The sequence below is a fragment of the Bombus affinis genome, chromosome 2 (assembly GCF_024516045.1).
Source record: "Bombus affinis isolate iyBomAffi1 chromosome 2, iyBomAffi1.2, whole genome shotgun sequence".
NCBI classification, from domain to species: domain Eukaryota; kingdom Metazoa; phylum Arthropoda; class Insecta; order Hymenoptera; family Apidae; genus Bombus; species Bombus affinis.
In genome coordinates this window covers 6,504,413-6,517,841 of record NC_066345.1, presented here as the reverse complement: position 1 = coordinate 6,517,841, position 13,429 = coordinate 6,504,413, and the positions used below count along the sequence as shown (strand labels likewise).

Sequence of the window (13,429 nt, the reverse complement as noted above, 5' to 3'; positions counted from 1 at the left end):
CCGGCATAGACGAGATAGCAAAAGAAAGGAGGCAGAAAATAAGAGAGACAGAGAGCCAGAGAGCCAGAGAGACGGAGAGACGGACAGACAGATAGACAGACAGACAGAAAGAGAGAGAGAGAGAGAGAGAGAGAGAGAGAGAGAGAGAGAGAGAGAGAGAGAGAGAGAGAGAGAGAGAGACTGGAAAGGTACCGACCAGAGTAACGTACAGAAACTTGCCAGCACTCATTAGAACCCGTGTCGTAATCTGTTGTTAAACGCGTTAGCAGCCGAGCAGAGAAAGTTTTCAGACTGAATTCAACGAACAGACTGAATTCTCTTTCCTCTTATTTCTCTGTATTCTCTGTCAAGACAACGCAGCATCAACTATTACGAGTATTCCATTCTGTTCAGGTGCGTTATAGTTACTATTCGAGTATTTCGACCAGAAAGTTTTCTTTCTTGTTCTATTACGTATAAATAAAAAGTCACTTACACTCGAATGTACAAGGTGTCTCAGTAATTCTGTTACAAAGCAATATCCTCGTTACTTTTAATGAGACGAGGAGATGCTTAAAGCAATGAATTATTTAGTTCGAAGAGGCGCATGTTATGATGCGAAATATATTTGTAGAAATTTACATGTTTACGTTTTTTTTTTAAAGGCCACGCTTTTTTATGTACTAGCTGATGCGTTCTTTTATTCCCTATACAAAAATGTCACGGAAATGTTTGATTCAAGAGATATCTCAATTTTAATTTCATGAAATTTGCCGTACGAAAAATGAGAAAAGTACAAACACAAGTGTTCCTTTGTTTGTCTTTCAGATGCAAAATTCTCAACGCTAATGTTGAAGTATTCTTTAAATCTTACTTATTGATCTTATCTTCCAAATGTCTTAATGTTTTACACAGGGAATAAATCAACGTATCCTCAATCATAGAAAAGATAACGATTGTAAAAAAATGTGAAACAAGGTTTTTCGTATCTTTCTACGTGTAGTTGTGAATATTTTATTTTTATTCAACGAAAAAAGACAATAAATTACAATGCCTTAAATAAAATGCTAAATAAGACGTAGTGAATGAAATACAGTGCTCTGTTAAATGAAACGTAGTAAACGTTGTAAATGAAACATCGATATACAAGGTGTTTCGTTTATCTTGGATTCGTTAATATCTTAATATCTTTTATCGATATGACAAAGTTAATTAGTTTAGAATTTAGAACAACAAGCATGATTCATGAACATTTTCCTCCAAGGTCTGTTTATTCCAAATTTCGCAAAATTATTATCATTTCTTTCAACTGAGTTTGTATATATTTTTCAAGCCAGCGTGATTGTTTTATTTTCTATAAAAGAATATTAAAGTATTAGCGTCTGAAAATGGTTAACTTAAATAGTATTTCAATTTTAATTTTGTAGAACTTGTTGCATGAAAATGTGCGGTATAAAGATACATTGATTGATGTATAATATATGCAACTACATTAAAATGCTACTTTAAAAAATGATGACAAGTTTGAGGAGCTGAAAAAGATTACCTTGAAAAAAGAAAAAATCTTATATCACAATATTCGGTTGTCTGAATCAACTAGCTTTAGTCTAACATAATTCTTTATATAAGCAAAACTAACCAAGGAGTTGTAAGATATTTACGAATGTAAGATAATAGAAAACGTGCTGTATAGCAAGCTATAAAAGTGTATGGTTAGACTGCAATTTCTTGCGCATTTATGTGAAATTTAAAGATACAAAAATCCACGTATTTTAAGTGTGTGCATAAAAATATAAAATAACATGAAAATTCCCGGTAAAATTTATGTTTCATTCTATTTCACATAAAAGTTGCTTTGACAAGGGAAAGATAAGCAATAATATTATATTATGAAGTTTAAATTTTCTACTTTTTTGTCATTACCAATGTTCCTTCATACGAGTATTGATAGTAAAAGAATTACTTTGATTATGAAAACCACTTTCATCACGAGTTAGTAACATCTTTGAATTTATCAATGTTAAATTTAAAATCGTATTAAATATTCGTATAATCGTATTAAATTTACCATGAAAATATAATTTCATAATATGATCCTAAGTAAAGACCGATGCAAAAATCACAGCGTGCATTTTGTTCTTATATTTAGCAATGAACAACAATCTCTGGCTATCGTGTGCTACAAGTTAGTTGTTCAACAGATATTTTCTTTCTTCATAATTCAACAGAATAATATTCACGTATGTTCACTAAAATAAATACTTTTAGTTCAAAATGTGATGCTACATCTTCTTGTCGGTGTTGTTGTACTCTTAATATATTTGCCTGTGACAAACATTATAATTGAATTATAACTAGTGGGACAAGGTAAGAATATTTAAATATTATGTTATGTATATTGATTCATAATTTAAATATGTGAATGTTTTGTTCAAATAAAAGGAAGATATATCAAACATCTTTTGTGGCAGAGGAAACAAACCTTCGTATTTTATCACGATTTGTTGTTGATATTGCTGATAATCGTTTCTAGTGATATAATATTTCCTGTTAGCTCAGATACTTTTAATTGATTCTTTTGATTTCTTTATTTACATTTCACGTGAAGATTACGCGGGAAAAATATGATAAGTACCTATATTTTTGCTGATTTTCCAACTTACATGTTATTTAATAGTTAAAAATTCTACTATGTTTATATAATAGCTAGATATCAGTAATCTGATAGATTTAACGATATCAGCCTTTTGAAAATAGCTGGTAAATTCACGGTATTGTGAAATAAATAAATAATATTGATTTAGTAGATACATTATATCGGTAATAGGATTAGTAAGATTGTCCTAGTTATGATATCGTGTAATAAATAATAAATATAGTAATCATTGCATATTACTCTGCGCAACTAATGTTATTTATATCTTTTGAATTTTCAAGACAGTGACAAAAACACACATTTGGTCCCAAAATCAAACGAAGAAATAATTTCGACGCGGAATTGGTTGACGACATATTGACTTCTAAGATTGCTCCATTATAAAAGCCAGGAGGAGACGTAACTTATGTTTACCACCTTTGGTCTTCGCACGCATTCGAGTTTCTCATAAATGTAATATCAAATTTTTCTGTGAAAAAATTATTTTTATGTGTTTTTAGTATTCTCAAGTTCTAAATCTTTACAGTTTTCCGACACCCTCTGTATCGATTTTACCTGCGTCAATACGGTTTTAAGACGAGACGCAGAAAGTCACCTTGGCCGAATATTCCAGCGACTAATCGGAAACGTACGCGGAACGTTCTAATTAGCGAAAACGGTTTCGCACGTTTTGGGAATGATTTGGATATATGTACATATCCGTAAAAAATCCTCCATTTCAGTAAAAAAAGTGTCAAAAATTGTCTGGAATTAGTCAAATTCAAGTATATTTGAGAAATCTTCAAGGTTAATTCTCTCGAAAACTATAATAAAAATAAAACTATATTTTCGACTTGTTTTTTCACGTAGAATCGCCTTATCGCTATCGCCATGATTTCTATGACACCAGGTTCCTAGATCTTATGTTTATCAATTTCCCAAATATATGATTCCACTAAAATAAAAAGAAAAACTTTACTTTCATAACATGATATTTACGTTGCAACATATAGAAAAACTAATAACATCAGAATATACCTACCTCAGAACGATTCAAGTCTTATCTGAAACATTTTTTGCTACGGATCATGACAATGACGTCAACATCAGCTGAGACAACCTGTGTGCGTGTAAGTTTTCGATGGCAAGCGTTAAAATACTTTTATAAGCCACCGTGTATTTTCACAGTGTGTTTTGGATCAGCAAGTGTCCCAATACTTATGAACAGGGATGAACGTAACAGGCTGGCTGTGTTTATTTTAAATGATGCGATGGTTATTTTCACAAGATGACGTAACGATATAATAGTAACGGAATGACATTAAATATTAGCAATCCTGCGCGGTTCTTACGAAAGCACGCGTTCCAAGCGACGACCGAGGATTACAATTTGACGTCTAATATCGTGTTGCAATCGTTTAGTAAACATAGCGCTAAACAATTGATTCGATCTCGCAATCAACTACCGATCAATTTGGTGCCGCGTCTTATGGTAAATTGCCAAAGTCTGCTGACAAATCGTGGCCTTTCTTTGCGGTTTCGATGTTGGTGGTATCACTTTCACACTGTTTTATTCGTAACATTCTGTGGTGTGATTCTTAAAAAGCGTACGTATCGATGGATAACTGCACAAATATCGTTTGATTGTTGTTTGCGTAACTTGGATTTTTATATGCAACAAATAGTTTCTGACTGTTTCTTTATGTTGCGTAATGATTTTATGTTTACTTCTTAAATTTGTCAAAAATAACATTACTCTTTGTTGTATTTAGTATAAAGATATTTTCAGGTATCATGATCCGCCACTGTCATTTTATGTGATCCTAAAAAGGACCAATGCACGATTTGCAATTTGCGACGCACAATTTTATAATGGCGCTGATAAAAATAGAAACAATGTACAAAATATTTACTTAATCGTACATTACCAAAACTGCTAAAAATGGATATACAATAGTTGTGCAGTCATCGATATATTCATTTATCTATATTTCGTGTATTATTATATTTTATTATCTTACCATATTTAAACCAAAGTTAGATATAATAAAAAAAAAAAAATGTCATTACAGCACGATCAAATTTGAAATATTGTCAGTCGATAATTCATGCTATATAATATCATAGATTATTTGCTTTTGTCATATAATAACCCAAACCATATAATAAAACCTAACTGAAACCAAAATCATTAATAATAAAGAATCTAATTACCTGACATAGTCAGATTTTAGATATGATAACTAGATAATTCTGCTGATTTCATAGATTATTTACGTTTGTCATATAATCACAAAAAGCTTTTTGGAATTATTGCATAAAGTATATATTTATAGTATAGTATAGCAATTATTTGTTACAAAAATAATGATTTTACGAGAATAAATTTCAAGCTCGAAATACAAAAGTGAATTTTTTCATACCAGACGTCATTTACAAGAAAATTGGCTTTAAATAATTGTCTGATAAGTGTTATTTAATCCCGTTGTAAACCGGTATTTTACTTGTGTTTAAGTTTATTCTATCGGATAATGGAGAACATGCAATAAAAGATGATAAGAAACTTTATTACTTTGTAAGAAGGGAAATTTCATTTCATAGCAATTTAATTCGAAATATGCAGTTGTGTATTTAACAGTGCGAGGAACAGTTTCGAAAATAATAAAATTTATTCTCTATCAATGTCCTGCTTCATCGTGTGTTCTCGGTTACTCAATATGTACGTAGTAGAAAAACAAATATAAGTTAAGATGTTACGATATAGCAATATCCGGTAGCACTTAGCAGTTAAATATTTGAAGTCAATTTTTTTGAAAACAAAATTTTCTGTGAAAACATTTCATTCTATATCTTCACCATTTTATCTCCAATTAGCAATTGACTTTGTACTAAAATTTCTCTTCTTGTAAAGAGATAAAATATCAACTAGAAAATAATCCTGAATCTAGTCATTTTGACTGTTTTCATTTTTATCTTCTGCATTGTTTTGATATTCTTAGCCTTACGTTTCTGATGCTCAGTGACTGCTTTTATTTTTACAGAAATATTATGTATATGTAATATAAAAATTTCGTATGCCTCTTTATAATACTGTGTAACTCTGAAGTTATGTGTCCATATACACCTATATGTAATTTATGTTCTTTATTAAGTTTATTTTATATGTTTATTACATTATATTTGATTGGTATAGTATTATTATGTCCATCCAAATTAAAATGAAAAAGCCGTAATTAACATATATGGTAATTTCTTTCCTCATAAACATGAAATATTCTGGTTTTCTAAGAAGTTTTGGAGAATTAATAGATTATAAAATAATTATGGACAAATCTTTATTTGTGTAAAATGCAAATCAAAAAGCACATTGTACTCATATATTTTATCGTAGGTTCTCCTTATTAACATATAGTCATCTTTCTTGTAATTTAATGTAAACTTTCTACATATGTAATTCTAAATAAGGCTCATTTATTATTTCAATCCCCGAAAATTATGTAACTGAAAATGATTTATTATTCATACTATACATCCGATGCTTTAATAAAAAGAAATAGTTACTCTTCTATAACTGGGAATGTTTTAAATTGACTATTTACAGTTACATCGATTATTTATTATAGTTAATTGCCATTATATATATCATAGTTAATAGATAATTATTAATATTATTTTGTTTGCTTACGAAACAAACACGAATAGATTTTGTCTTTCTGTATAAAATCAGAATTAGGTAATAAATAAATTATTTAATAATAGTATAACGGTATGATAGTAGATTATAAAAATATACTGACAAATAAATAAGATAAAATTTAAAAAGTATGAATACGTACTTCCACTATACACGACGTTTTAAAGTGTTAATTAATTAAAAACTATCGAAAACAAAACATCGAGCGTGATATTTGACAAAAACACGCGCGTTTAAAATCAAGAAAATCGGTTAAAATTACTGACAACGAGAAGGATAAAATTCATGAGGTTCTAACGTTAAATGGATCTGAAATGCAGAAAGCTTTTAGCAAAGAAGTACTCTGCTAATGCTCACTACGGATAAGATACTAATTGCTGAAAGTCTATCCTATCGTACTTCCTCGTATTATATCATATATTGATCGTGTGAAAGTATGAGAAACTCACCAACTAAACACAACGAGATATTGACAGCATGTTTTATATTATCAAAGTATATAGGCATCTTTTCTATCTTGTCTCGTCAAAACATACTATAAAGTTTTTCCTTAATCCCGCAAAATTTACAGCGATGGATTCACCGAGTATCATTTTTATCAGATTTCTCTATTATCGAGAATAACTGTGTAACCTTAAAACACAAGTCATATTAATCCGTACCGCTAGAACACGAATGAAGGGTAATAGACAATTGATGCTAAATAAGGTATAATGCTGTAGTAATATACATGGTGTTCTAGATTTTTCCGGTTAATACGACGAATAGCACGCAAATTTTATATATTTTATCCTGGCAGCCGCAATAGATTAAAATATACTTACTACACCATAAAATTTAGTTTTTGCAAAATATTATATTATGCTTGTGCAGGTTTTTCCTAACAATGTTGTCAGATTTATTTATTACTATTCATTAATTTACATTGTTAAATATATTGTTAGGCCATGAAATTTATTTTATTCTATTGAAAATTAAAATTTATTGATTAATTAAAATTCTAAAAAATTTAGTAAACGTGGCTTACCGATGATCACCGTGGCAGTTGACGTCCATATGTTCTATAAATATAAACGAAAGTCACTGGAAAAATACATGGCGAGTCACATTTTCGGTGTTCTGCGATGGAGTGAAATCAAAATTATTATTCAAATGTCATGTTGTAAAATCTCTCTTTTATTTTCGGATTAAATATGTACATGAAAACTATAGAAAACAATTACAGAAAGCCTACAGAAGCATAAATAATAAATGATAAGACACATTTTTGGTATTTTATAAAGGAGCAATTACAAAATTCCATTATTCTCTAATCCTATTATTATTCAAAATTCATATAACAAAATCTTTTTTTTTTTTGTTGATTTTGGAATTAAATACGTATATGTAAATTACAAGGAACATGGAAACAATTTTAAAATTCAGTTTATTGTTAATCAAACTCATGTTATTAAAATTGTCTGTTTCTTTTTTGTTTTGAAATTAAACGTGTGTATTTCCCATCCACCTAAAAATTTTCAAAATATCGCTCGTCGTAATAATACAGGAATTGGAAATATTACAATATTTCTTGCCTTAAAAAATTTATCTTTGGCTCCTAGAAAAGTTCGACTTATCAGCTATGTTTAAAAAGTTTACATCTTTCAATTTAACAGGTTGTTTATTTTTAGTCAGGTCAAAAAAAATCATTTTTAATACTATGATTTTTCATTTCAATTTTATGTTGAAATTCTTCTCAAGATATTAATTTTTTTTGTTTGTTGAGCAAACAGCAAGATTAGAATATAAAAATTCAAAATGGAAGGGAATAATAATCAGCTTCCGCCTGCTGTGATATTTTCATCTTTGAATCACGATTTTTTATTTCAATATGCAAAGAACTTTGGAAGAAAATGTATGTCAAATATGGATTAATACGTGCGATAAACTGATTGGTAGAATTGGTGACTCATTTATTGAGATGAAACAAAATTAAAACGAACTTCGTACGGTAATAAATATATACAATTTTTCAGCGCTGACAATCATACACACATACAAACAGTGAATATTTTAAAACCGACTATTAATAGATAATGATTACATTATTCTTCTCTTTATGTTGCCTTGATATTTCGTATCTTTGCGAATTGATGTTACATTTTACAAATGTATTACGTAATTTATTAAAAAAAATAAAATATATATAACAAATAGAAAATTCTTAAATAATAAAATTATTATATCCAAAAGAATTAATCGTCAAAATTCTTAAGAAAAATTTTAATATGAAATTGGTACGAGACCACGTGAATATTAAGAGTGATTTTTTAATATTTTCTTCAACATATAAATTTCCTCGTAGTACAAAAGCTTCGAAATATTTATATTTGTATAAAATATTTTTACTCGCTATGCTCACACAGCACACTGATAAAGATTACCCGGTAAAATCTGGAGTAGAATCACCTCATTTGTACCATCGACATTGGGACACCCCATATTTATGTTATATGTATATATGAAAGTTAATTTAGATTTATTATTGCAACGAACGACGAATGAAAGAATTAATCTACAAGTATATTTGCAGTTAAAATACATATAAGTTGCGTTATGCTTGTAAACCTTACGTATAAAGGTCGTTAACACAGTATACAAAGCATATACATAGTAAATGCATAGATAGGCTAAATGTGATCTAATTTCCATAAATCAAAGGAGGCTTTTAGTACAAATGAATAGCTCGTAAATCGATAGACCTGGAAAGGTTGTACTGAAAAGATAATTATTGTTCGCGATCGCCACACGCGATGTCAGCATTGTTCTCATTGTTAATGGCCAAGTCCGTTTACAGAGTCGGTTTGAAGAAATCGAGTGTGATATAGATACATGACCCTATTTTAAACCAGCGAAAAGTTTACGTATGATGAATGCGCGGTTGCAACGATGTTCGATGAATAAAAGCCAAGTCTAAAACTAGATTCGTACCTGAATACAGTTTACGATAGCGTACATCCGTAAATGAAAACAAACAAACATATTAGAAAAACGTTAACCCTTTATAACACTGTGTAACTTTCAATATAGCAATAATTCATTTTTAACTGTATTTGTAACTAGATTGCGACTTCAAAATTACAAATTGTTTTCTCCATAATAAACTCTTTGAAAATTGTAAATTCATTACTTATGTATATCTGGAGACTGATATTTGTTGGCTCCCATTTACATAAATTTTGTTACACTCACGAAAAAGATTCGTATTATAGTCAGTTAATCTAAAAATATCGTACGCATAACCTTGACAGGGTTTCAGAGCAATCTCATCACAACAATAACGAACAAAACCTCTTAGCAACATCGTATGATTTTTATGAATGGACTTCATCCTGTGTGATAGTAAATGTGCTCACTGACTCACTCCACTCGCTGATCCTTGTGTATTATTGAACAAATGTTAACGCGACGATATGCGAGAGTCAACAACGGAGCATCGTTCAATCAGATTCGATCGACATTTTTAATCGAATGCATGTTAATACGTAATAGTTACGGATGAAATGAACGTTAGTACCGCTTGTACGGTCGGCCATTTTCGCTGCTTTGTTTACGTAGGAAGTATCGAGCCGCGATGGGCATAAATATGGTGAAGTTCAGAATGTTTGTCGTAAAAATGATGCGGAAGCTGGTTCCCTTACCTCAAATTGCCAATGCGCCGCTTGTAGCAACTGTTTCGCTTGCTCCCTGGCACAACCTGCAGCCAGCACAAATTGATTGATCATCACCTGCTCGCGTAGGGTGTCCATTTTTTCGTCACGTTTTAACCCAGAAGACGGGAAATACCGAAAGAAAAGAAGACCGCTCGCGAGACACTATGGTACGACACAGCCTTCCGTGTTAGCAGATTTTGACTCCGGCTCTCTCGAGCTTTTCGTTTAAACGCGAGTGCGGCCTACGAGCGGCAACCAGAGTCTTGTTTTGAAAACTAAACTCATCGCAGACGGGTGACGGGCACCGCGGGTTGCGGAACGTAAGAGACGAGGATGCTGTGACGTCACTAGCAGCTATTCAAGAGTCAGCGTGCTGCCTCCCGTGTGTTTGGGAGCATTCTCTTTCTCGTACATACTCCCTGTTTTCATTGTTTATTTTCAAACATAATAAACAATTCAACGCGCCACAGACTCGATGAACAGATTCTTATATTTGCAGCTCGTTTCGCATTTTTCTGATATTATTACGTTCGCCTCGGGATAAAGAGCATGCGCGTATTTTCAAATTTTTCAGGGAAGCTTTAACGCAGAAATAGATAACATAATTTTATGTTTGATTTGCTGGAAATACCTGTAGGTCACCCACCTCTCTGATCGAGAAATATCATTTCCTTAATGTTTTGGATGATGTTTGCCAAGTTTTTAGATTTACCACGACTGTTTATTAAGGACATATTTCAATAGTAATATATATATGCATTTGTTATCTAATTTGTCGAATGTTATTAAGAAGTAGTATTGTCCAAAAAAGGGGATACATTTGTTCAATAATATCAGTATGAAAAAATTAAAAAATCAGATATAACCTAAAGTAATTTAAGAAATTTACATACGTTATTTTATATTTGTATTTTTGATTTAAATAATTGCAGTGTTTTACTTTCAAAAATAAATTATATAATTAATATTTTTTCATATTGCATGAGATTTTAAATAGTTCTAAATGGTTAATGATATATATATGTAAATATTTTGCAATATATTACTTGACTATTTTATATAACAGTTTGTATAATATATATATAAGATTATTAGTTTTATTAACCTGTAATCTTATATTATAAAACCAATTATTGTAAAGGAGTGATTCATTTAATGATTATGTTTTTAAGGTTGAAAATAAAAAAGAAATGATGCTAATCTTCTTTATTAATAGAGTTATAAGATATTTAACATTTTTCTTTATAAAAAATTTTATTATCACAGAATTATATTAATGGCCTCTTATATGCCCATAATTTATCATGATCATACATAGTATGAATCTTCTCATACATATATTTAAAAAAATATAAAAGATCATCGTATTGACCTCTATATCTTTGATCTATTTCAGGTAACTCGTTCACATTTTGATATACTATATTATTTGTGGAATTTTCTTCAGTATGTTTTATGTTAGCATATCCTTGTATTGCACCAAATGCACATGTATGCAATTCTACTAAAAACTGATGAATTGCCTCAATTGTGGCTAAATACCATCGTGGACTCTTTTTTTGATGACGCCAAAATTGTGATATTCTTGATTTTAAAATGACACAATGCAAATCTGTAAATTAATAATACATATCAATTGAAATATTGTTTTATTCTTTTTATATTCTTAACATAATAGAAAAGAAATATATATAAATTAACTCAATTTCACAAATTATCAGCTTTCTTACTCTTGAGAATGAAGTGTTATGAGTAACATTACTAAATATTTTTTATTTTGAGAGGAATACTAAAAATAACAAAAATGTAAATTGTTATACATATCATTCAAAAGTTATAGAAATATATATGGTTGTGTTTGTCTTAATGTTTTGTTATGTATAATATTATATAGATCCTGATAATTTCACCTGTTATTTTATGCATCTAAATCATAGGATCATTGTTATTAATAAGATGATTATTATTTATTTATTTATTTACCTCGTAATCGTTGATCTTTATAAATAGCTTGTGTTTGATGCCACGTGCTATCAATAAATATAGCTTTTTTTATAGGAAATGCATTCTTTATTATATTTGTAATTATTTTATTATCCTCTTCGACTTTCTTTATAAATAAGGAATCCACAGGTATACCCGTAGGGCTAGGGAAAATTAAAACAGTCTAAGGGGTAATATTATTTAGACTTATTAGTAAGAAATAAGATGATTCAAAATATAATATTGTTATCATACCTCTTCTTTGTTCAATATTTCTGGAAAATTAGGATATGTAAAAATTCTCACATCTTCTGGAGCAAGTATAGCTGCATGAATTGCAGTGCTTTTTCCATCGATTTCACGTGCATGTTTAATGATATCAATTTTAATAGGTAACTGAAAATAGAACATTGTCTATCCATATTTAGATAATTTAAATGCATATTAAATAGATTACAAGTTGAAAATCATAATGGTATATATCAAATTTTAGATAATTTGGATTTAGCCATTAAAAGAATCATCTCTTTAACTCCATAATTAATTTATTCTTAGCTACAATATGTTTTCATGATGTAAAAAAATATAATGAATTTTTTAAAATTATAAATGTAGAGTACTATTGTATGAAAAATAACAGTGAACTAATTTACACCACTATGATTCTCAACCTGCCAAATAATTAATACCTTTATTGTTGGAAAATACTCTTTGCTAATAACAGGTAAGTAACATGAATAACAAAAAAATTTTCTTGATTTATTACAACGTTCACATATCTTCCTGCCTTCTATTGTATTCAAAATTTGCGCATCAGTAATTTTTAGATGATGAAAAGGTGCTTTATCAATTACTTCCTGCTCTTTCTCTAAAGTTGAAGTCTTTTTGATATTATCCGTATCGGCTACATTAGATTTTTCCATATTCTCAATGACACGAGTAATTTTAATTCAAATTACACTTAACGTTATTATTCTAAAAGTTGACATAACTACTGATATGAACTAATGGCAGTTAGGTTACTAAGCACAGATTATGTGTTCATGTATTAAAAATGAATTAATTTCTGATTACTAACTATATGGTCCATCTATTGTACAAAGTTTGTATCGCTTTGGTTCACTGGGTAACTACAGTTGCTGATAGATCACAGACGAGGTAATAGACACAGATTGGGTAGAGAATAGACCTGACATGCGATGATACAGTTTGTAATACTTTTTCGTACCCTACGTTCTAAAGGTTTGAGAGTTATCTTACCGTCTTTGTGTCACATGCGGCATTATCGATTAAGTATAGTAGTGGCTTGAATCATAGATGAGTTTGAATTAAATCTAAATTGTAAATTAATACATATCAATCATTAGATGGTAAACTTTAAAAATTCGTTGCTCAAATCAAATTCCTTGGCATACAATATTTTAATTTTGCGCGCGTCTTTAAACT

General features: G+C 29.8%; 2 protein-coding genes and 1 long non-coding RNA gene across 5 annotated transcripts in view; 1 reads left to right on the top strand and 2 right to left on the bottom strand.

Moving 5' to 3' along the window:
* Positions 1-10,320, bottom strand: part of LOC126928219 (UBA-like domain-containing protein 2) — an 83,042-nt gene extending 72,722 nt beyond the window's left edge. Inside the window, exon 1 of one of the 2 annotated variants that reach the window (XM_050744052.1) lies at positions 9,989-10,320. In XM_050744052.1, coding sequence (XP_050600009.1) covers positions 9,989-10,096 — 108 coding nt within the window. In that variant the 5' untranslated portion in view covers positions 10,097-10,320. The remainder of the gene's footprint in view (positions 1-9,988) is intronic. The other variant, XM_050744045.1, reaches the window with a different exon arrangement.
* Positions 133-3,343, top strand: LOC126928226 (uncharacterized). Of its 2 annotated transcripts, XR_007716460.1 has the most exons (5): positions 133-393; positions 2,129-2,164; positions 2,248-2,346; positions 2,917-3,088; positions 3,162-3,343. It is a non-coding gene; the product is annotated as an uncharacterized LOC126928226 (long non-coding RNA). The 2 variants fall into 2 exon arrangements; XR_007716457.1 differs by having other exon boundaries at positions 137-393; positions 2,917-3,343.
* An 898-nt stretch (positions 10,321-11,218) lies between the features above and the next one.
* On the bottom strand, positions 11,219-13,171 carry LOC126913869 (tRNA-uridine aminocarboxypropyltransferase 1). The gene is made up of 4 exons (XM_050717093.1): positions 12,673-13,171; positions 12,239-12,379; positions 11,984-12,167; positions 11,219-11,612 (listed from the first exon to the last, which is right to left on the bottom strand). Exons 1-4 carry the CDS (start codon positions 12,904-12,906, stop codon positions 11,269-11,271), a joined length of 903 nt encoding a protein of 300 aa, XP_050573050.1. The 5' UTR covers positions 12,907-13,171; the 3' UTR covers positions 11,219-11,268.
* Between the last annotated feature and the right edge of the window lie 258 nt (positions 13,172-13,429).